This window comes from Hypanus sabinus (genome assembly GCF_030144855.1).
Source record: "Hypanus sabinus isolate sHypSab1 chromosome X2 unlocalized genomic scaffold, sHypSab1.hap1 SUPER_X2_unloc_26, whole genome shotgun sequence".
NCBI lineage: Eukaryota > Metazoa > Chordata > Chondrichthyes > Myliobatiformes > Dasyatidae > Hypanus > Hypanus sabinus.
The window spans coordinates 264,684-288,856 of NW_026778997.1; the positions used below are offsets into that span (position 1 = coordinate 264,684).

At 45.3% G+C, this 24,173-nt stretch overlaps 1 protein-coding gene across 6 annotated transcripts; it reads left to right on the forward strand.

The window, feature by feature from the left end:
* Positions 1–213: 213 nt before the first annotated feature.
* LOC132385835 (zinc finger protein 234-like) lies at positions 214–21,812 on the forward strand. 6 transcript variants are annotated; one of them, XM_059958065.1, is made up of 3 exons: positions 214–232; positions 8,136–8,414; positions 11,536–13,710. In XM_059958065.1, the coding sequence occupies exon 3, from the start codon at positions 11,898–11,900 to the stop codon at positions 13,098–13,100; it is 1,203 nt and encodes a 400-aa protein (XP_059814048.1). In that variant the 5' UTR covers positions 214–232; positions 8,136–8,414; positions 11,536–11,897; the 3' UTR covers positions 13,101–13,710. The 6 variants fall into 6 exon arrangements, 3 of the variants coding, with proteins under 3 accessions (XP_059814048.1, XP_059814046.1, XP_059814047.1); XM_059958063.1 differs by lacking the exon at positions 214–232 and adding an exon at positions 7,327–7,374; XM_059958064.1 differs by lacking the exon at positions 214–232 and adding an exon at positions 7,377–7,455.
* Positions 21,813–24,173: the final 2,361 nt, after the last annotated feature.

A 24,173-nucleotide genomic window follows, 5' to 3' on the forward strand; every position in this document is an offset into this window, starting at 1 on the left:
ATATTTGCTTTGGCGAAGTTTGTTGTCTTCTGCACTCTAGTTGATCTTTCAGTGATCCAGATATAGTTACCATTCTGTAGCTTTTCTCTGTATGTTTGTAGGAGTTGTATGTGGCGACTTATATGTACTCTGATAATAAATTTTACTTTGAACTTTGAGCCTTTGGGAACTTGCTTTGTTTCTGATATCAAACCTTGACTGACAGCTCCAGCTGGGAGAACCAGGCGCAAAGGTAAACTCGGACTTTAGAAACAAATAAACAGACTTTCCGTCTTTTCCGCGTTTCACACAGAACATGCCTGATCTTTGACCTCAGCGCCACTTCCGCGCAACGTTCCCGGCATCGCAGAGCCCTAAAATTTGTCCTTCATATTTAGAAACCTTGTGGAGAAAATTCCAAAGATTCGCTGCCCTCTGGATGAGGAAATTCCTCCTCATCTCAGTCCTGCTGAGGTGAACTCGGATTCTGTGACCCCCATTCCTCACCACAGCCAAAGGAAACATCATTTCTCCCTCAACACTGTCAATTCCCTGTGAGACTGTGTCTGTCTCAGTCAGACGGCCTTTTATTTCTCTAATTTTGAGACAGGCCCGGTCAGTATAATCTCTCCAAGGACACTACCTCACCTCCTAAATCAATCTGGGAAATCTCTTCATTCCCTTCATCCCACAGGCTGACTCCGGGAGGGAGACCAGACCTGTGCACAGTGTTCCTTGTACGCTCTCACCAGGACCCCATATACCTTCAGAGGAGATCTTTATTCTTCCAATCAAACCTTCCTTCCCATTCAATGCTCTTCATTTAATATCGAACTCAAACAGTGAACAGACACGACACAGCCTCAGCCATGAATTTAAAGGGCAGGTGTTGCAACAGTTTGAGCTTCATACCGGGGGCCACGGAGCAAGCAGTGTGTCATAAAGGGAGGAATGTGGGAGTGTTGTATGTCTGAGCCCAGCTGTGTGTGTTTGTGTATCAGAATCAGGTTTAATATCATCTGCATATGTGGTGAAATTTGTTCCTTTGTGTCTGCAGTACATGCAATACATAGTAATAAAAACTAAATTACAACAAGTATTTATAAAATTAAATTTGAAATGTAGTGGCAAACGTGAGGGAAAATACTGAGGAAGTATTCTAGAGTTCATTGTCCATTTAGAAATCTGACGGTGGAGGGAAGAAGCTGTTCCTGAAACAGTGAGTGTCTCTTCAGGGTCCTGTAGCAATGAGCCGAAGGCGTTCCTGGGTGATGGGGGTCCATAATGATGGATGTCACCTTTTTGTGGCCTCATCTTTTGAATGTGTCCTGGATGCTGTGGAGTCCAGTGCCCATGAAGGAGCTGGCTGTGTTTACAACTTTCTGCAGCGTTTTCCGATCCTGTGCAGTGGCCTCTCCACACCAGGCATTGATGCAACCAGTTAGAATGCTCTCCACAGTACATCTGTAGAAATTTGCAAGTGTATTTAGTGACAGACAGATTCCCCTCAATCTCCGAATGAAATATAGCCGATGTTGTGCCTTCATTGTAACTGCATCAATATGTTGGGCCCAGGATAGTTCCTCAGAGATGTTGACAGGCAGGAAATGGAAACTGCTCACCCTGTTCACTTCAGATCCCACGATGAGGACTGGTGTGTGTTCCCTCGACTTCCCCTTCCTGGATCCACAATCAATTCCTTTGTCTTCATGATGCTGAGTGCAAGGTTGTTGCTGCGACACCACTCAACTTGCTGATCTATCTCACTCCTGTACTCCTCCTCGTCACCGTCTGAAATTCCAACAACAATAGTTGTGTCATCAGCAAGTTTATAGATGAGCCTAGACACACAGACGTGGTGCAGAGAGAGTAGAGCAGTGGGCTGAGCACGCATCGTTGAGATGTGCCGGTGTTGATTGTCAGCAAGGAGGAGATGTTATTTCTGATCCACACAGACTGGGGTCTCCTGGTGAGGATACAGTTGCAGAAAGAGGTGCAGAGGCCCAGGTTTTGGAGTTTGTTGATTACAATTGAGGGTCTGATTGTGTTGAACGCTGAGCTGTAATCAGCAGCCTGACTTGTGTATTGCAGTTGTCCAGGTGATCTAAGGCTGAGTGGAGAGTCAGTGAGATTGCACCTGCTGTAGACAGATTGTGCTGATCGGCAAATTGCAGTGGGTCCAGGTCCATGGACAGAGAGGATGTGTTTCCCGTCAGGACCAACCCCCTCAAAGCACTTCATCACAGCTGTGTGTCTGTGTGTGTACGTGCACGCTGGAAACAGTGATCCCAGTTTAATTCAGGAATCTTTCCTGTAGCTGGGTATCTCAAAAGAGGGGTCATTGTGATGGGACGACCATTCTGATCTGAGCCAAATCATTTAGCCAGTCGATGCTGAACCTTTAGAAATTACAAAGCACATGTGTGTTTGAGAGAGTAATTTAAACGTAGAATTCAATATTTACAAAGTAAGTTTATTATCGAAGTTTACACATGTCACGATGTTCAATCCTGAGATTGTTTTTTTTCGGACAAACTCAGTAAATCAAAGAATCATGATTGAATCAATGAAAGCCCAAACCCAATATTGTAGACAAAATACAATGTGCAAAAGACTACAAACTGTGCAAATACAAAAGAAAAAAAAGTAATAAATAATTACCATGAACAGGAGATGAAGAATTCGTGAATGTGTCCATGGGTTATAGGAACAGTACAGTGATGGAGCAATTGAATTTGAGTAAGATTATCTGTTATTTTCTCTGTTTGAAGAACTTGATGTTTGAAGGGTGATAACAGTTCCTGAATCTGGTGGTGTGGGTCCTGAGACTCCTGCACTTTCTTCCTGATGGCATCAGTGAGAAGAGATCATGTGCCACATGGTGGGTTCCTTGATGATAGATGTAGTTTTCCGATGACAGCTCACCAGAGAAATGTGCGCAGTGGGGGGAGCGTTTTTCTTGTGATGTACTGGGCCGTATCCACTACTTTCTGTAGGATTTTCCTTTCACTGGCTTTGGTGTTTCCATACCAGGCAACGATGTAAGCACTGAACATATTCTCCACACACATCTGTAGAAGTTTGTCAAGGTGTTAGATGTCATGCTGAATCTTTGCAAGCTTCTAAGGAAATGGAGATGTTGCTGTGATTTCTTTGTAATTGCACTTCCATGCTGGGCTCAGGGCAGATCCTGGAAAGTGATAACATTGAGGAATTTAAGGTTGCTGACCCTCTCTGCCTTTGATCTCTGATGAGGATTGGCTCACGGTTCTCCTGTTTCCTCCTCCTGAAGTCAAATAATCACCTCCTGGCTCTTGCTGACGTTAAATGAGAGGTTGCTTTAAGACCATACGATATAGGAGCAGAATTAGGCCATTCGGCCCATCGAGTCTGCTCCACCATTTCATTTTAGCGGATCCAATTTCCCTCTTGGCCCCAATCTCCTGCCTTATCCTGGTCGCCCATCATGCCCTGACCAATCAAGAAACTATCAACCTCTGCCTTAAATGTACATGAAGATTTGGCCTCCACAGGTGCCAAAGATACATTATCCATAGAGTACATGGATTCATTACTCTCTGGCTAAATAAGTTCCTCCTCATCTCCATTCTAAAGACACCCCTCTATTCTGAGGCTGTGTCCTTTGGTCTTAGACTGTCCCAAAAGAGGAAACATCCTGTCCATATTCACTCTATTAATCCTTTCACTATTTGATATATTTCAATTAGGTCTCCTCTCATTCTTTTGAATTCCACTCACTACAGGCCCAGAGCCATCAAATACTCTTCATATGACAACATATTTAATTTTGGAATCATTTACGTGAACCTCTTTTGGATACTCTCCAGTTTCAGCACATCTTTTTCTCAGATAAGGAGTCCACAACTGCTCACAGTACTCCCACTGAGGCCTCACCAGTGCTTACAAAAATGTCAACATTACATCCCTGTGTTTATATTCTATTCCTCTTCAAATGAATGCTGACATTACATTTGCCTTCTTCACCACAGACTCAATCTGCAAATTGGAAAATAGTCAGCCCTGTCATTTCTTCGACCAAAGTGCATGCTGATACCCTCTGCTGACACTGTATTCCATCTCCCACTTCCTTGCCCATTCTCATCTGTTGAAGACCTTCCATAGTCTCTCTATTTCCTCAAAACAACCTGATCCTCAACCATCTTCATATCATCTGAAACTTTGCAGCAAGGTCATCAATTTCATCATGCACATCACCGACATTTAACATGAAGAGTATCAGTCCCAACACAGACGACTGTGGAACCCACTCGCCAAGAGGCTCCGTTTATACCCACTCTTTGCTTCCTCTCAGTCAGCCACGGCTTTTTCCATGCTGGAATCTTTCCGGTAATACCATGGGCTCATGGGTTGTTAAAGCAGCCTCATGTGTGGCATCCGCTCAGAAGCCGTCTGAAAATCCAGGTAAACACCATCAATCGATTCTACTTTGTCCTGCTTGTTATTTATTAAAATAATTTCAACAGGTTTGTCAGGCAAGATTTTCCCTTCAGGAAACCATGCTGACTGTGGTCTATTTTATCTTGTGACACGGTACTCTCAGACCTCATCATTAATAATCGACTCCAGCATCTTCCCAATCACTGAAGACAGACTAACTGGCCGATAGTTTCCTTGCTTCTGCCTCTCTCCCTTCTTGAAGAGTGGTGTGACATTGGCAATATTACATTCTTGAGGAACCATTCCGGAACATTGTGATTCCTGAATGTTCATTACTAATGGGGCCACAATCTTTTTAGCCACCTCTTTCAGAAAGCCGGGGTGTACACCATCTGGGTCACGTGACTTATCTAACTTGGCCTTCCAGTTCCTCAAGAACCTTCACTCTGGTTCTGGTAACTTTGCACACTTCTGGCTCCTGACACCCGGAAGTCCCACCATTATGCTGGTGTCTTCCTCTGTGAAGACAGACACAACACATTTATTCAGTCTGTCTGCCATTTCTTTGTCTCCCGTCACTGCCTCTGCAGCATCGTTGTCCAGCCGCCCTAGACGTTTTATTAGATAAAAAGTGGGGTCCAAGTGCTTTAATTGGGCAAGAATGTTGCACCAACACACCAGACAAAACTGAAAATGTAACTCACCTGATGGATTATATTTGAGAGGCAGCAGATAGAATGAGAGAAGTGGGAGAGCAGTTCCACAATGATAACCCCTCAGGAAGCCGGTGGCCATTTGGGCCTCTGGAAGGATGCTGGGATACTGGTTTACATTGTACATTTCCGCAATGATAACCCCTCAGGAAGCCGGTGGCCATTTGGGACTCTGGGAGGATGGTGGGATACTGGTTTACATTGTACAGTTCCACAATTAAACCCCTCAGGAAGCCGGAGGCCATTTGGGACTCTGGGAGGATGTTGGGATACTTGTTCACGTTGTAGAGTTTATCAATCATAACCCCTTAGGAAGCTGGTGGCCATTTGGGATTCTGGGAGGATGGTGGGATACTGGTTTGCATGATGGAATAACCATTGGAGCAATAATAATACAAACAATCTGATTATGATTCTCCTGCTCAGTCGGGAGTCTGAAAAGGAGGAGATATCAGGGTTCTGGCTCCTCATGGGGAATGGACGGGGAAAAGAAAGCCCTGAGATCTGAAGTATTTTCACTTTAAAGACATCATTCACTTCGTAAGTTCTGATGATATTGGATGTCTGTTGTCATGGGACAACAAAGAGGAGGGAATGGGGAAATATGTACTGAACTTTAGATTTTATTGTAAGTATTTGATGAGACAAAATGGAGCTGTACAAACCCCGGAGTGCTGAGCTAGTATATGCGATATATGTAGGTGGGAACAGTAACCTCGTCTCGTTCTTATGTACGGAAGGAATATTTTGTAAACGCTGTGTTTGAGGTCCCCTCCCATCCCTGGTGAGAATGGAGGTGAACTTACCCCCTGCAGGTAATAAAGAATAAAGCTGCTTGATGAAGAAACACTCAGTGTTGGGATTGTGTTCTGTGAGTCTCAGCAGAGAGATACTTGACAGGGGGTTAAGGGTGAAAGGTGGGGAGTTTATGGGGCACATGAGGGGATACCTCTTCACTCAGAGGGTCACACACCCACAAAACGTCTCCCCCCGAATGAGGCGGAGCCCAAATGTCGGGTCCCTCAAATGAGCTGCTGCCAACCGGAGACCGGGGTCTTCGGGCTGGTTTGTTGCCGCCAGAGAACATGATGTGTGCCCCTGGTGATGGACACACTGACGGTAGGTGTCGGCGATTGAAAGCCCGTGTTTCCCTGCACCCCACCCCCCCCCCCCGGATCCAGCCAGTCTCGTTCCCCCGGGAGATGAAAGAGAAAGTAAATTCATCCGCTTACAACTGGACAATGATGTGTGTTAATTATTTGGACAATGCAGTTCAAACAATTAGTGAGGTTGTGGATGTCACCAAAACCGGTGTGTGGAGAAAGTGAGGGTTGTCTAAGGTTCCAGTGGGATCGAGACCAGTTGGGAAAGTGGGCCGAGGAATTGCAGGTGGATCTTAGCTGTCACTCAGAAACAGTTCTTCAGGGGGTCATAGACGACTGAGACACGAAAGAGAGCTTTTCTTGGGCTCTGGATTCAAACGGACAAGACTCATCTCGTTTGAAGGTACCACGGCAGAATAAAAGTTGTTGCTCCGCCACCCTGAGGGTGCAGTCATCAATTAGGAGCAACTTCGCACCATCCTCCACAAGTCTGACTTACCAGTCAGCACGCATTTTAATTCTTCATTCCCAGTCCTGTTCCGCCGTGTCGATCCATGGACTCCTCTTGTGCCAAGATGAGCTCCCATCCCCCCACCCCAGGGTGGTGGAGCAACACATTATATTCCGTCTGGGTACCCTCCAACCTGACGGCATGAACATCGATTTCCCCTCCTGTGAATAAATTACCGTCACCCTCCTCTATGCCCCACTCTGACCTTGTACTTCTCACCTTCCTACATTCCTCCCGGGACCCTCCTCCTGCCCTCTCTCTGGTCCACTCTCCCCTCCTATCAGATTCTTTATTCTCCAGCCCACCCTTTCTTGACCTTCCCCACCCACCCGGCATCAAATTCCAGCTCGCCTCTTCCCCTCCCCCACCACATTTTTATTCTGGCATCTTCCCCCGTGCTTCTCTGCCCTGCAGAAGGCTTTCTGCCAAAAAACGCCGTCTGTTCATAATTTTCTATAGATGCTGCCTGAGGTGCTGAGTTCCTGCAGCGTTTTGTGTGAGTCGCCTTGAATTTCCAGCATTTGCAGACTTTCTCCTGTTAGTTCCAGAAATCGCCGTCAGCGACCAGGCGATCACATGCGCATGCGTAAGGGTCGCGGGCGTTTCGCGCGTGCGCACGGTGGACAAAAAGCTCGGAGACTCGCTGCAGGTAGGAGCGGGGATCCGGGCGGATTATCATCGGTACCGGCGTCCGAACCGCGACCGGCCACACCTTTCTTCCCCACCCCGGGTTAGTCCAAGTCCTTACCCCTCTCTCTACGGGGGCTCCGGGGAATTTGCTGCTGAGGAGCGGAGACGCTGGAGCCGTGGCGGATAGATGGGTCTCTTCTTCGTGTAGGTTTCTGGGTAATGAGGCAGCCATTGATGACAGGGCCAGCGTTTTCCCCGTTAGTCCATAGGCCGTATTTGGAATCGCAGGGGGAGGGAAGGGGAGTAGATGGATCACTCGGGCACCACCGAGCACTGAGGAGCTGACCTTCCAGTCAATGAAAATGTCAATTTTTACTGTATGAAAAGAAGGAAACAAAATCCTTACATCAGCTTTAGTCCTTGTGGAAATCACCTTTGTTCCATCTTGATCTGGACCTTTCTACCTGTGAGAACTTGTTTAGTACCATTCGCTTTGGGTACATAATAATACCAATTACCTTTGGCCTGGTTAACAAGTGACCTGTAGCGTTCTCATCACAAATATGCCACACTCCAATGAGAACAAGGACTGCCCTCCCCATCATGTTCATTGGCATTGCCGCTGACGGGCTCTCCACCGTCAATCACCTGTGCGGAGGGGCAGAGTAATTTGAAACTCTCCAGGGTTTGCTATGTAACATCACATGCTCTTTGTAGTGCTGCCGTACACGATCAGAACTTGAAATAATACCTATGTTTTCTCTAATTTATTTTTCTCAGAACGTATGGACCGACCATTTGTCTGAAAGTTAAATGTTTAAACAGCCTGAAAACAGCACGGCATCAACAAAACACCAGCTGTGCAGCAGCAAAGGCTGTCTGTGTGGGAACATTTCAGTTACTGCGCAGCTCGGAATAATATGGGACAGAGAATAATACTAATGGAAGGAATCAGACTGAGCTAAGTCACAGATTGAAATTCCCATTCTCACACAGGCAGGAAATCTGTTGGGGAATTAGATGGACAGACCAGTTGCCGGCGTCATGAGCAGTTAGAAGGTGAGTTTTTCCCCCAACTTGGGTTGATCCTCGCTGTAACAGTGTGATGTCAGAGTTCAGAAAGGAGATTAAAATTATCTCACAATATATCGGCTGTGAAAATTAATCAGATACAGGAGCCGAATGAGGTTGTTTGGCCCATCGAGTCTGCTCATATAACCATATAACCATATAACAATATAACCATATAACATATAACCATATAACAATCACAGCATGGAAACAGGCCATCTTGGCCCTCCTAGTCCGTGCCGAACCCTTAATCTCACCTAGTCCCACCTACCCGCACTCAGCCCATAACCCTCCACTCCTTTCCTATCCATATGCCTATCCAATTTTACCTTAAATGACACAACTGAACTGGCCTCTACTACTTCTACAGGAAGCTCATTCCACACAGCTATCACTCTTTGAGTAAAGAAATACCCCCTCGTATTTTCCTTAAACTTCTGCCCCCTAACTCTCAAATCATGTCCTCTAGTTTGAATCTCCCCTACTCTCAATGGAAACAGCCTGTTCACGTCAACTCTATCTATCCCTCTCAAAATTTTAAATACCTCGATCAAATCCCCCCTCAACCTTCTACGCTCCAATGAATAGAGACCTAACTTGTTCAACCTATCTCTGTAACTTAATTGTTGAAACCCTGGTAACATCCTAGTAAATCGCCTCTGCACTCTCTCTAATTTATTGATATCTTTCCTATAATTCGATGACCAGAACTGCACACAATATTCCAAATTTGGCCTTACCAATGCCTTGTACAACTTTAGCATTACATCCCAACTTCTGTACTCAATGCTTTGATTTATAAAGGCCAGCGTTCCAAAAGCCCTCTTCACCACCCTATCTACATGAGACTCCACTTTCAGGGAACTATGCACAGATATTCCTAGATCTCTCTGTTCCTCTGCATTCCTCAATGCCCTACCATTTACTCTGTATGTTCTATTTGGATTATTCCTGCCAAAATGTAGAACCTCACACTTCTCAGCATTAAACTCCATCTGCCAACGTTCAGCCCATTCTTCTAACTGGCATAAATCTCCCTGCAAGCTTTGAAAACCCACCTCATTATCCACAACACCTCCTACCTTAGCATCATCGGCATACTTACTAATCCAATTTACCACCCCATCATCCAGATCATTTATGTATATTACAAACAACATTGGGCCCAAAACAGATCCCTGAGGTACCCCGCTAGTCACCGGCCTCCATCCCGATAAACAATTATCCACCACTACTCTCTGGCATCTCCCATCTAGCCACTGTTGAATCCATTTTATTACTCCAGCATTAATTCCTAACGACTGAACCTTCTTAACTAATCTTCCATGTGGAACTTTGTCAAAGGCTTTGCTGAAGTCCATGTAGACTACAGCCACGTAGACTACATCCACTGCTTTACCCTCGTCAACATTCCTCGTTACTTCTTCAAAAAATTCAATAAGGTTTGTCAAACATGACCTTCCACGCACAAATCCATGCTGGCTACTTCTAATCAAATCCCGTCTATCCAGATAATTATAAATACTATCTCTAAGAATACTTTCCATTAATTTACCCACCACTGATGTCAAACTGACAGGTCTATAATTGCTAGGCTTCCTTCTAGAACCCTTTTTAAACAATGGAACCACATGAGCAATACGCCAATCCTCCGGCACAATCCCCGTTTCCAATGACATATTAAAGATCTCCGTCAGAGCTCCTGCTATTTCTACACAAACTTCCCTCAAGGTCCTGGGGAATATCCTGTCAGGTCCCAGAGATTTATCCACTTTTAAATTTCTTAAAAGCGCCAGTACCTCCACCTCTTTAATTGTCATTGGTTCCATAACTTCCTTACTTGTTTCCCACACCTTAGACAATTCAATATCCTTCTCCTTAGTGAATACCGAAGAGAAGAAATCATTCAAAATCTCTCCCATCTCCTTCGGTTCCACACATAGCTGACCACTCTGATTCTCTAAGGGACCAATTTTATCCCTCACTATCCTCTTGCTTTTAATATAACTGTAGAAACATTTCGGATTTACTTTCACCCTATTTGCCAAACCAACCTCGTATCTTCTTTTAGCTTTTCTAATCTCTTAAGATTCCTTTTACACTCTTTATATTCATCGAGCAATTCCTTTACTCCATGCTGCCTATATCTATTGTAGACATCCCTCTTTTTCTGAACCAAATTTCTAATATCCTTTGAAAACCATGGTGCTCTCAAACCTTTAACCTTTCCTTTCACCCTAACAGGAACATAAAGATTCTGTACCCTCATAATTTCACCCTTAAATGACCTCCATTTCTCTATTACATCCTTCCCATAAAACAACTTGACTCAATCCACTCTCTCTAAATCCCTTTGCATCCCCTCAAAGTTAGCCTTTCTCCAATCAAAAATCTCAACTCTAGGTCCAGTCCTGTCTTTCTCCATAATTATATTGAAGCTAATCCAATTCCATCTCAGCCGCACTCTCCTGCCTTCTCCCCATATCCCTTCCTGCCCTGACTAATCAAGAATCCATCACCCTCTTCCCGAAAATAGACCCAATTACTTGGACTCCAGAGCAACTCATAGCAGCAAATCCCCCAGAGTCACCACGCTCCGGTTAAAGAAATTCCTCCTCACCTCCATTCTGAAAGAACAAAGCTCGATTTTGATGCTGCGTCCTCTGGGTTTCGACTCCCCCACTCTTGTCAACATACTCTCCATATCCACTCTATCGAGATTTTTCAATGTTCGATAGATTTCAATGAGGGCCCCTTCATTATTCTGAACTCCAGTGAGTAGAGGCCCTGAGCCATCAAATGTTCTTCATCTGACAAACCTTATAAGTCCTGAAATATTTTTGTAAATTTCCTTTGAACGCTCTGCAATGTAAGTACATCTGTTCTACTTAAGGGACCTGAATCTGCTCTCAACAGTCCAAGTGAGGCCACATTTTATAAATACTCAACAATACATCCTTGCTTTTATATTCTCCTACTCTTCAACATTATTTCCTCTCTATTGAGAAAACAGTCTGCACTCTCATTGCCTCTAACAAAGTGGATGACCATACACTTCTCTGAATGATGACTTTCATTCATTGATGTCTTTTGTAAATCTTTTTTACAGGTTAGAAATGACAAAAATTGTGTACGGGAATTTTAAACAGAACAACATGTCAGTTTGCTGTCTCTGCCCAGATATTTAAGGAGTTACTAGATATTTAACAATGTATCACTGTTGATCTTTGGAGATGAAGAATTTTGTCATCACAGCTGGAAAAGTGCTTTGTGTCTGAAATTAAGTTTTCTGTTGTAACTCACTGAAATCCACTGGAACCGGGGAACTGAGAACACACCAGCATTTGTTCACTGGAGATCAGTTCTTCAACTACTTTGATTGTGCAAGGGGTTTACTACATCTGATATTTGACTTATGAATTGAAAGAACTGTGGGAAGGGATTCACTCTTCACTCACTCATCTCACCTGCATGCACAACAGCGATAAGATGTCTTTCACCTGCGCTGATTGTGGGAAGGGATTCACTCGGTCATCCTGCCTACTGACACACCAGCGAGTTCACACTGGTGAGAAGCCATTCACCTGCTCAGACTGTGGGAAGGGATTCACTCAGTCATCGCAACTGCGGAGACACCAGTCACTTCACACTGGGGAGAAGCCATTCGCCTGCTCAGACTGTGGGAAGGGATTCACTTGGTCATCTGAACTGAAGATACATCAGCGAACTCACACTGGAGAGAGGCCATTCACCTGTTCAGACTGTGGGAAAGGGTTTATTCGGTCATCTCAACTGAAGGTACATCAGCGAACTCACACTGGGGAGAGACCGTTCACCTGCTCAGTCTGTGGGAAAGGATTCACTCAGTCTTCTGTACTGAAGGAACATCAGCGAATTCACACCGCAGAGAGGCCATTCACCTGCTCAGACTGTGGGAAAGGATTCACTCATTCATCTGTACTGAAGGTGCATCAGAGAATTCACACTGGGGAGAGGCCGTTCACCTGCTCAGACTGTGGGAAGAAATTCACTGACTCATCCAGGCTACAGGCTCACCAGCGAGTTCATACTGGAGAGAGGCCGTTCACCTGTTCAGACTGTGGGAAGGCATTTACTCGGTCATCTCAAGTGATGGTACATCAGCGGATTCACACTGGGGAGAGGCCATTTTCCTGCTCTGAATGTGGGAAGAGATTTATTCATTTATCTGACCTGCAGGTGCACCAGCGAGTCCACACTGGAGAGAGGCCGTTCACCTGCTCAGACTGTGGGAAGGCATTTACTCGGTCAGTTGAACTGAAGACACATCAGCGAATTCACACTGGGGAGAGGCTGTTCATCTGCTCAGACTGTGGGAAAGGGTTTATTCGGTCATATCAACTGAAGGTGCATCAACGAGTCCACACTGGGGAGAGACCGTTCACCTGCTCAGACTGTGGAAGGGGATTTATTCAGTCATCTCGACTGATGATACATCAGCGTATTCACACTGGGGAGAGACCGTACGCCTGTTCTGATTGTGGAAAGAGATTCAGTCAGTCATCCGACTTACAGACACACCGACGAGTCCACACTGGAGAGAGGCCATTTTCCTGCTCCCAATGTGGGAAGAGATTCTCTCAGTCATCCCACCTTGTGACGCACTACCGAGTTCACACTGGGGAAACTGTTTAAACAGGCGACAGGCTACAGGCTGGATATTTCACCATCACAGTTGCTGAATCAAGTTCAAAAGTGACTGTTGGTGCCGAACTCGGCAATTACTGCTGCTGTTTATCAAACCCAGTTCCGCACTCTGGTCACTGGGCGTGGGAGTTATTCCTCAGCGAATGTTCACGTTTAATGGGACTGGAATTTAATGGTTTGGATCTGTGACGCAGAAATCAGTTCTAATTTAAATCCTGTCCACACCTACAGAATCTCCTTTCTCTCCCCAGAATATCATCTCTTATAACTGCCACAAGGGCTAAATTTACACTTCCCTGTTAAGCTTCAGAGTGGACAGTGCTGCCGGCCTTTCTGTTGCTTCCATGCCCCAATGGATCAACTCCCCACCCACTGAGCAGTATCCAACAAGGTGTTCTGCTGTGGAGAATGCCCACAGGACAGCCCTGCACTGTCTTCCTAATGACCCTTACCTCTGCTGGTGGTCACGCTTCTCCTGTCCGAAGCTTGTACTCTGGGTGTGGCCACCTCTTCAGATGTTTCATTGATAGTATCTTCAGGCTCCCGAATGATCCTGAGTACATCCAACTCCCTGAACCAGTCAGTCCGGCGCTGTGAATGGGTGCACTTCCTGTAAATAGTCATCGGAAAACTGTCGGATGTCCAGAGTTCCCACATCTGACTGGAGGAGCATCCCATCCTGACTGCTCTGCACCAAAATACACCACTGTCTGAATGAATTAACATACGCAAGAAAACATCGAACGGGAATGGGGCAATGACAGTGGAAGTAGAGTGTTCAATTACCTGTGTTTTTGCCATGAGGTCGAAGGAATAGAGGCTGCCATTTTGTGAAGCTGTTCTGTCACCCCCATTTTGTGCACTGATTGCTGTGGGATAACCTGATCAGATCAACTGAACACAAGAAGTTACTGGTATTCCCATTGTAAGCCTGAAATCACTCTCACATAATCTGTGCATTATGTACACTGTCGGGTTTGCAGAAGTAATCTCGTTATCTCTGAACCTGAAGTCACTCTGAGATAAGGTGTGTATTACGTACAGTGGCAGTTCTGCAGAAGGAATCTCGATATTTCTGCTGAGAGTCCGAGCGACACAGTTTGTCTGTTTGGATCCATTGTGGAGGAGAACAAAATAAATTACCTTTGACATGATGTTGTGTAGCCCTTGGACTACATCCAATGGAAATCTGTTAGTCATCAGCCTGATGGACCTCAGCCAACAAGAATGAGATGCGTCCTCTGAACTGATAAGAGTTGTGTCAAATGTTTCAAATCATGCTTGTTTCAAAACAAGTAAAGAGTTTCAAATGCAAAGGTGTGATAACTCCGGAGACTAACTATCACAAGGAAGAACCCCCATGGAAGGGATAGGAGAAGAAATGATCGATCATTTGGATACAGTGGGATCCCCTGTTTCAGTGTTGTGAATTTGAGAAGTGGTCAGGGTGTTTATTAATACAGAGGCAGCAGTGGAATTCATGTTTCAGTTGTTAGCCTGGGGTTTTCATTGTTACTTTGTTGTTTGTGCAGGAAAATTAAAGAGAGAGCTGTAACAATTACGAGTTTCCTGATGAGGTTCCAAACTGATCTCAGTTGATGAACGGTGAACATATTTTCGCGCCCTGGGTGCACTCGAAAAGAAGGAAAAGTGGTCTGGGACCCTGGTGTCGAGTTGACCCACACAGTAGATTAGGATATTAAACTGTGAAAGGGAAAGGACAGGAGGAAGAAACCAGGGATTCAGAGGATTTCAGAGATTACTTTCATCGTTAATTATTAAGGAAATGGTCAAATTATGAGGTGTGGTTAGAAAAGTTTGACAGCCAAGGTTCCGGGACTGTGGAGGAAGAATTGTGGAAAATAGTTCGTGAAAATAAGTTAAAGAAATTACCAGGGATTAAAAATGTTGTAATGTGATGTTTGTTGGATGATCTAATTGAAGTGAAGAGAGAAAAAACTGAAATTGGCAGAGAAATTGTGTAAGTGTAGGGAAGAGTTAGAAATTGTGACGGAGCAGGATCAGGTGAATTTGATCCACATGAGTCAGTTTCAGGCTCAGTGTGAAAGCGTTAACAAGAGAAAATGAGAAAACAGAAGAGGAGGATAAACAGGCGGATACAGAATTAGAGAAAGGAAAAGTCAGGGTCGGGATTTACGGCTGTTACGAATGTCATGAAGAAATTGGCAGCTGAGAAGAAAGGCTGCGCTGATCACAAGTGTTTAAAACAGATGGAAAATCTGCAAAGTGAACTCTCAGCTCGGAGAGGAGTGATATGTGCGAGGACGGACGATGATGGTGATGCAGATTGGGGTGATTTAACGTATGAAGAGACGCTTGTATCACACACCGGTCACCAGTCACCTGATGAGGTAATCGTAGCCTTTGTCCGGGGTCAGATATGGTCAGGTCGTGTCCAAATTTCATAGAGTGTTTCAACCGTTAACCACTACTCTTTCCAGTTGGTGGATCAGGAGTGAGGGTCAAGTCACTGCCCAACTGTTCCTGACTTCGAGCTCATCCCCTCTCTCCAGCTCCATACCCAGTAAGGGGCTCTTTCTGCTCCCTCCCCCATCCTGCCAGCTGCTTGCTTCTTGCTCTTTTCATCAAGGCCCAGCACAGACAGCAACCTCCATGCTGGCCGTGCCGGGAACCCACTACAGTCGATCTCCATGAGGAACAGCCACGTCTGCCATCCTTTGTCCCTGCACTCCGGGACTAACAGTGTCAGAGCCAGGATTATTGGGGAAGTGGCCCGCCTCCCAGCAGGTTTTTCCGAGAGTGGGTGGAAGCTTCAACACCCAGTGCCCCAGTGGCGCCTGTAGTAATGGAGGGACTGCAGGACACACCAGAGTCGGGGGTGTAGGGCGTTTGTGACACGTTATTCTGTCCCCTTTGACGTGGCCCAATTGAGTGCTTGAGCTGTGAATGAGAGATGATTCTCGGAAATTTTCCCGGTGCATTCAGCAGATAGGATAACTCACGGTCTATATGAAACGGAGGAGGGGAAGCTAACCCTTCACTGTCTAACTTCAGCTTTCCATTTAGCCCTGCCTGAGGAACAGGCACCCTCCCAGGGGACACGGGGTGATTTTCAGAAGGCACCATTAGAAGCTGCTGGACTAATAGAGGTGACAGTGGAGGTTTTGCATAACTGCAGACAGTGGAAAGGGAGGAACCTTCTTTATTTGTTACGAGGTTGTGGCCGGTTTTCTCGAGTATTTTGGGTCCTATTTTGGATACGCAGAATTTGACTCCGTGACAGAGTAGGAACTGGCCGAGGAACTTGGTATCGCACAGTACCGAGGAGACCAGAAGGGTGTGTGAAATGATTGCTCCATTCAAACCCCACACATGCTGAAGCATGGGCTCTCAGAAGGATGATGCGAATGAGGGAAAGGGAGTGAGGGAGAAAGGTACTGAGGAGGATAAGGGGAAACAGGGTTCTAAAACGACCCTATCACAGAACAAAGTTTGCAGTGGCAGAATGAAGGGAGACGGGGGTGGGTGCGGCCGATCAGTACAAACTCCACAACGCCACCTAATGGCTGGGTAGTCAACGACGTGGTTGGAATATCTATGTTCCCCCTGTTATGAATACTGGATCCACAAAGTAATGATGCAATACTGGACACGAAGTTTATTTTGGCATTGATTGCCCACAACCCAGGTGGGTTGGGACTTGTCAGCATGTAACGATGGCCTATTGCCCCAAGAAGGTCAACTGTGTTACCTATAATATAATGCCCATGGTGCTGATGATAAGCCACGACTTGAATCCAGAGTTACCCAGGGGGTCTCCAAGATACATGTGCGTTCACCACATTGTTGGATGGTGCAGCTGGACCCCTTGTTGAAACTAAAGTAGGAATCCGCCCCATAAAATTTCTTGCAGATGATACTAAGGTAGATGGCGTTGTGGAAAGCTTGTTTCAAAGTTTACAGAAAGTTAGAAGAGTGGGCTGAACGATGGCAGATGGAGTTTAATGCTGATAAGTGTGAGGTCCTACATTCTGGTAGGAATAATCCAAATAGGACATAAATGATAAATGGCAGGACATTGAGGAATGCAGTAGAACCAAGGAATAATGGCAGAGTTCGCTGAAGGTGGAGTCTCAAGTGGATAGGGTGGTGAAGAAATCTTTTGGTATGCTAGCCTTTATAAATCAGAGCATTGAGTAATGTTAAAATTGTGCAATGCATTAGTAAGGCCGAATTTGGAGTATTGTGTACAGTTCTGCTCACTGAATTATAGGAAAGATATCAACAAAATAGGCAGAGAACAGAGAATATTTACTAGAATGTTACCTGGGTTTCGGCACCTAATTTACACGGAAAGGTTGAACAAATTACGTCTTTATTCTTTGGAGCATAAAGGTTTGAGTCGGGACTTGATAGAGGTATTTAAAATTATGAGGGGGATAGATAGAGTTGACGAGGATAGGCTTTTTCCACTTAGAGTAGGGGAGATTAAAACAAGAGAACATGATTTGAGAGTTAGGGGACAAAAGTTTAAGGGTAACACTAGGGGGTATTTCTTTACTCAGAGAGTGGTAACTGTGTGGAATGAGCTTCCAGTAGAAGTAGAAATAGTAGTGTATATATATATATATATATATATATATATATATATATATGGTTCATAATGCGGGAGAGTCTCGAACCACCCTAAACATGGCTACATTCAATGCAACACATTGGGAAACAGAAGATGCAGTTATTATGAATGAATTTACGTGACACTCACGTGTGGGAGTACCGTTGATATACATTCAAAACTTGGAGATTTTTTAATGTATTTAATCTTGTAATGTGCTCAATAGACCCTACATTATCCCAGATTGCTTTGCTGTATGCTAACTAAGGACGTGGAAGGAGGCGTGTGACTTTGGCTTCGAAGGACAAAAAATAAGATGATCAAAGTAAATATGTTATTATGACCTGAATTCACTTTTGTGTTGAAAATGCATTTTTGTGTCAGTGTCCCACGCAGCTGTATCCACCCCCACCCCCACGTTTCTTTGTAATGTGTGAAAGTGCACTGTTTATTTTAAGTTTTGCAATTATTCTGTGGAACGAAACAGCTGTGGGATTGGGGACAATGTTTCTGTTGCGTTTTTATTTGTTTTTCTGCATTTCGTGCGGAAGAGGAGTTGTTGATGTTTTTTTCTTGGTTTCGAGGCTATATGGTGAAGAAGAATCACAGGATTGTGTACTGCATACATATTCTGATAATAAATATAATGAAATGAAGGAATGAAAGAATGATACAAACATTGATTTTTGTACTGTCTTCTGTGTGTGTGTGTGTGTGTGAGAGAGAGAGAGAGAGTGTGTGTGTGTGTGTGTGTGTGTGTGTGTGTGTGTGTGTGTGTGTGTGTGCGTGTGCGTGTTTCGTTGTGTTTCCTTATTTGTTTTCCATGTAATTGATATTAAGGTCACCCGAATTCCACTCTGGCAATGTGAAATCCTGGTTGAGCAGATGGAAATCCGTGCATCTGTATTCGGATATAGCTGCCTACATTTCAGGAGAATATTACTCATTGGTGTACCGTTACGTTTGGGAATTTGAAATTAACAATTTTGTTAAGACTGGAATAATTTGAGAGCAGTCCTAAAAATTGCTTAACTAACAAGATATTTTTTCTTTTATAGAACAGAAAAGATTTTCAAGACTTTTGACAACTTGGTTAGAGTCCCCCAAACACAAACTAATCCAAGAGTTCATACTCTCGAGGAGAATGATAACAGTAGGTGATGCAATACAATTTTACAGGCTACAATGACATAATTTACTTCAGTATTATGTTTCTCAAATGGCTCCATTGAAGTACATACTTAGAGTGGGAGAATATTGAATTGATAAGAAACCACTGAAGGTTCAGTCACCTTTGTTGGGACAAACTAATTCACATAAACAGTCCACACATTGCACTCGTTCATTATTTAATCGCAATCTGTCACCACGGGGATTGCATCTGCCTGACGTAATTGGTTTGTAAATAATTTTAAAACAGCTATTTTTAAATCTGTTAAAATGTGTCCCTCTGGAGTCGCTAAATGGTATTAAAAACCGTAGGCTTGGGCTGCCTTTACATTTCATTCCAAGAGATCGCCTGTAGCACAGTGGGGACAGATCACTGGACAGAGAAAATGCCTGCATTGTTCAATAGGTACAGAAGTGTGGAGAAAATACTGTACGTGTTCATCGCCGTCATTGGAGTTCCTGGTAAGTGAGCAGAGCAATTCTTGTTTGGTATTTCTGTGTGTTAACCATGTGAATCTGTTTATGATCATTTGACGAGCTTCTAACTTGATGATCATTGTAGAAATATCCGTCAGAGATATTGATCCTGTCAGTTCAACACTCTGAATTTTCATATTTAATGACAAGCGGAGCTAAACTCCTGTCTCTCATCAAACTCACGTGATCGACTCGAACGTTGTTCTTGCCTTCAATGACACCTTGTCCGGAGTTGTCCCAGTGTGGGGACAGGCAGCTCTCCCGCAAGGTGTGACTGGAATGGGTTTACATTGTAAAGTTCACTGTTTCTGAGTTATCGATCAGAGAGAACCCCTGGTCCTGTGTTTCATGTCTCCCTGTGGAGTCTGTCACAGTCCGATCCCACTGCCTGTCGGTCAATAATTGGGTCTGATCATCTGAACCAGTGTCAACGGATCTGCTGACGAGAGTTATCGAATTGAACTGCGCTGTGGAATTAATCCATTAACGGAGCCGCTCAGCCTCAGGTTGCTCAGTTGTTCCTGCTTTCCCTCTGAGACGCGTCGTAAATTTTCTCCAGGACAACTCTTCGTCCTGGAGAAAAGTCTCGGCCCAATACCAAAGTTTGTTCAATTCCATGTACAGAATGTTGCCTGACCTGCTGAGTCCCTCCAGTGTTTTGTGTGTGTTCCTCTCCTCTGCATGCCTTATCGGCCCCATCATTTACGAGTTTCCAGGGGCCAGGTCAGTCACGATTAAATCAGTGAAACCGGCCAGGTCAGGGACAGGAATCGTGATCAGCACCGACCTATGTTGTTCATGCAGATCGCTTTTATCGCCGACGATTGTCCACAATTGTCTTATCTCCACACTGAAGAAGGCAGGTCAGAGACAGTGTGACCAGTGTCCCATGTTAGGTTAGCAGCCGTGCACTGACTCCACAACTCCTGGTCTTCAGCTGAAACCCGATCCCTTGAGGAATGCGTTCAGTAATGGCCTCTGTCTGTTATCTCTCTCTCCCTCACTCTCTCTGCTCCCTCGCCCTCCCACCTCCCCTCTCCCTGTCTCCCTCCCCCTCTCCCTCCTCTTCTCCCCCTTTCCCACACGCAGTGAATGTAGTGGCGATTGTGATCCTGTCTCGGGAAAGTGCGGCCTCTCTACCTGCACCACTCGCTACCTGGTTGCCATGGCAGCGGCTGATCTACTGACCATTGTCACCGCGGTCATTTTGTGGCGAATCAAATCCTATTACTTCAGGTGGAGTTTTCTGGACATCACCCCTGTGTGCAGTGTTATCGATGTACTGAGATGCACAGCCACAAACTGTTCTGTCTGGTTCACCGTCGCTTTCACCTTTGACCGGTTTGTCGCCATTTGCTGCCAGAAGCTGAAAACAAAATATTGCACCGGGAAAACTGCAGCTGTGGTTCTAACAACAATCGGCGCACTATTCTGTCTGAAAAATGTTCCCCGATACTTCACACGGCAACCCAGGGTGATCATCGACAATGTACCGTGGTTCTGTAAAGTGATGGACAGTTATTTCACTGACCCCGGGTGGGGAGGGTATGACTGGTTCGATACGGTTTTAACTCCGTTCCTCCCTTTCGCTGGGATCCTGCTGCTCAACGCTCTGACAGACACATTTTAGTGGCCAGTCGGGTCCGAAAGGGGCTGAAGGGACAGGGCAAGGGGGGGAACCGCAGTGACCCGGAGATGGAGAGCAGGAGGAGGTCTGTGATTTTACTCTTCACCCTCTCCGGCAGCTTCATCCTCCTGTGGATGACACTGGTTGTAAATTTCATATATTATCAGGTCTCAGGGAAAGGATTCAGTTTCAATGATTCTGAATGGATCTTTATGTACGTCGGGGTTTTGCTGAGTGATTTCAGCTGCTGCACCAACACGTTTATTTACGCGGTGACTCAGTCAAAATTCAGGGAACAGATAATTAGGTCGGTGAAATATTCTGTCACCTCGGTGGTTCATTACATTAATAAAGCTGCGTCCTGAGCACAAGCCGGACGCAGCCACAATTTCTCCAGTCCGGAGGCCAACTCCTCACATTCACCGCCTGATCTCGCAGTTGTTATTCCGGGGCCGACTGTCCCATTGACCAGTAGGTCTGGGACATTAGGATAGTGTGTTTCTGGGGAGGGGCAAAGCACTGTCCTGGACTCGCCAGATGTCAGTCAACGAACTACTCTGAAATGCCAGCCATCCATTGGTCTGGGAATATGTCCATCTACTCCTATTCCCACCCACCAACCTCACAGACCGACTTTCCCACAAGACAGCTGGTGTTCTAGTCTGATGCTGGTAGGATAATCAAATGTCAAGCACACCAGTTTCCGCCTTCCGCTTGAATGATTGGCTAACGTGCATATAAATAGGGCGGGTTTTGGATACATGGTGGTTGGTACTCCAAATTAATGCACGTTCCCGCCACTAACTGGACTGGAATATGGTGTAGAGGATTGGGAAATAAAAAAACTGAATTACACTCCAAAAATCCTACAGATTGTACCCACGTGAAGCCCAATAGAGAGAATCAAATTAAACTCATTCCCACGACTGAAATGAAAGATATCCGCCCCCAACGATTGTAATGAAATCTGTATTTCATTTCTGTCTACCTGATCACCTTCACCCTGAAATAGTGTGTGTTCAAGTGCTTCATAATGACAAGAACTACATGACCCAGTATGGAGTTTTCCAACACGACATAAGGAATAATTCGTTATAGTCGGGCTAATTCAGGTCGTATCAATATAATTCCTTCCCTTCTTGTTTTTACCCGGTTCTCCCATGAACCGAACACAGGTGTTCTCTAAAGGTGCTCCCCTTGTGCCCAGTATCCCACTAGATTTACCATAAGCCCCTAATTCTTAACCCTGCAAACTCTGAACCAGCTTCTGATTTGCAAAGTGGAAGGTTTGAATCTACAGTTGAATCTTCAACAGCTTTTGCAGCGAAATAGTCAACCCGTTCATTCACACCCAATTCTGAATGGACGCCCATTCCAAGTGAACCACAATATTCGACAAATGAACCACAATTGCTCACATCCGCAAACCGGTGTGTACCCCGTATATGGCAAATTACATCAGCAAATTACTGTGCATCCCATATTGGCCGACGCATTCCGTAATCTGTGTACACCCCAAATCCATGTTCAACCCCAAATCGGGGCGCCCCTCCAAATCCGCAAGCAACCCGCAAATCAGTGTGTACACCCAAATCCGTGTGCACCCACAAATCTGCGCACATTCTGAAACAGGAGCGCACTCCATAATCATTTTGCACACCAACCAGGTGAAAGCTCCACATGCAGTTCATCTAATCCCAAAGCATAATTTTCAAACAGTACACAAAACGGCTGACTCGATATTAAGCACTCGCACGCAACCCACAATTCTTGTGTAAATCCAAATCCGCTGGCGTTCGCTGATCCCATATTCGACAACACAGAAATAAGAGAGCACCACAAAATCTATGTGCACCCGTTGAAAGGACAAAGCACAGGGGTTATAAAAGTATCGGAAATTAAAACCCGTCACAACTCCAAATCCGCAGTCTCCAAAAAATCTGTGAGAACACCGAACTCAGTAAACATCGCCAGAAAGCCCGAAAGCAATGAAAATCTGTGCCAGCCCCAAATCAGTGCGCACCCCAAACACCTCACATGCATAATAGCTTATCTCAGAGCAAGAATCATTTCAAACAGTTTAGAAAATGGCTGTATCAACATTAAAAAAGTCCCCAGCCAACCAGTTGTTTGTTTGCACCTTCCGATCGGCCGAAACCCCAAATCTGGATGCAACCTTAAATCTGTGTGCAGTCCTACCTCCGACAGCACAATCCTAAATCTGCGTGCACCCCCAAATCCAAATCCCCCCACCCAAAGCCGTGTGCACTCCATAGTTGCCGACAAACCGCTAAATCTGGTCCCCAGGTAAGTGCGCCCCCACATGTTCGGGAAGACAGCCATGAATTTGTGTGCAACCCTAAACGCATGCGCACCACCAAGGACCACGATTGTCGTTCCAAATCAGTGCGCACAACAGACCTGCTGACAACCCCATATGTGCATGAGATTATCTCAGAACAAAAAATGAGTCGCATTGAAAATCTGCCTCGACGTAAAAACTCCGAACCCAGTCCAAAACCCGTGTGGAAATCTTGATGTGCAAGACCATCACGTGCTGCCACGTATGCACCCCGATATTTGAAAGCGGACATCACTAAATCCGCGTGTGTTCCCATGTTCGACAACGCACACTAAATCTGCGAACATTTGGGTGCGCACCCTCAAATATGTGCACATCACCAAGAGGGCACCACAAACCCGCTAAAAATCTGACACGCACATCAGAATGGTTTCAAGCAGTTCTCAGAATAGCTTCCACCACCTTCAAAAAGCTGTGTACATTCATTATCAACGTACAGGAAACAACCTTTATATTTATTACTCAACCAAATCTACCGACACCCCTAAATTCATTTACATGCACGTCCTGAACTGGGGTTCTGCCAGCGAGATGTTTCCTGAGACGCCCGGGCAGAAAGGGGGCGCTTCACGCAAAAATTAGAGTTTCTGACATTGAGACAGTCTGTGAAGCCGATCTATTGACTTACATCCTGACCTTGGCAAAGTTGGATGCCAAAGTTCATCGTTGGTTCGTCGCGTTGTCTGCCTATGATTTCAGCCTGAAGTACCGGCCGGGCGGCCGGAACATTGATCCAGTTGTTTTCTCCCATGTGTGCATGAAGGTCTGGAAATGGACTGAGAGTGGATGGGCGTTCCCGTGCCTGGATTCATCACGGGGCTGGTTTGA

Excerpts from the sequence above, each read along its gene's own strand:
- LOC132385835 (XM_059958065.1), top strand. The coding sequence starts at position 11,898 with ATGCACAACAGCGATAAGATGTCTTTCACCTGCGCTGATTGTGGGAAG.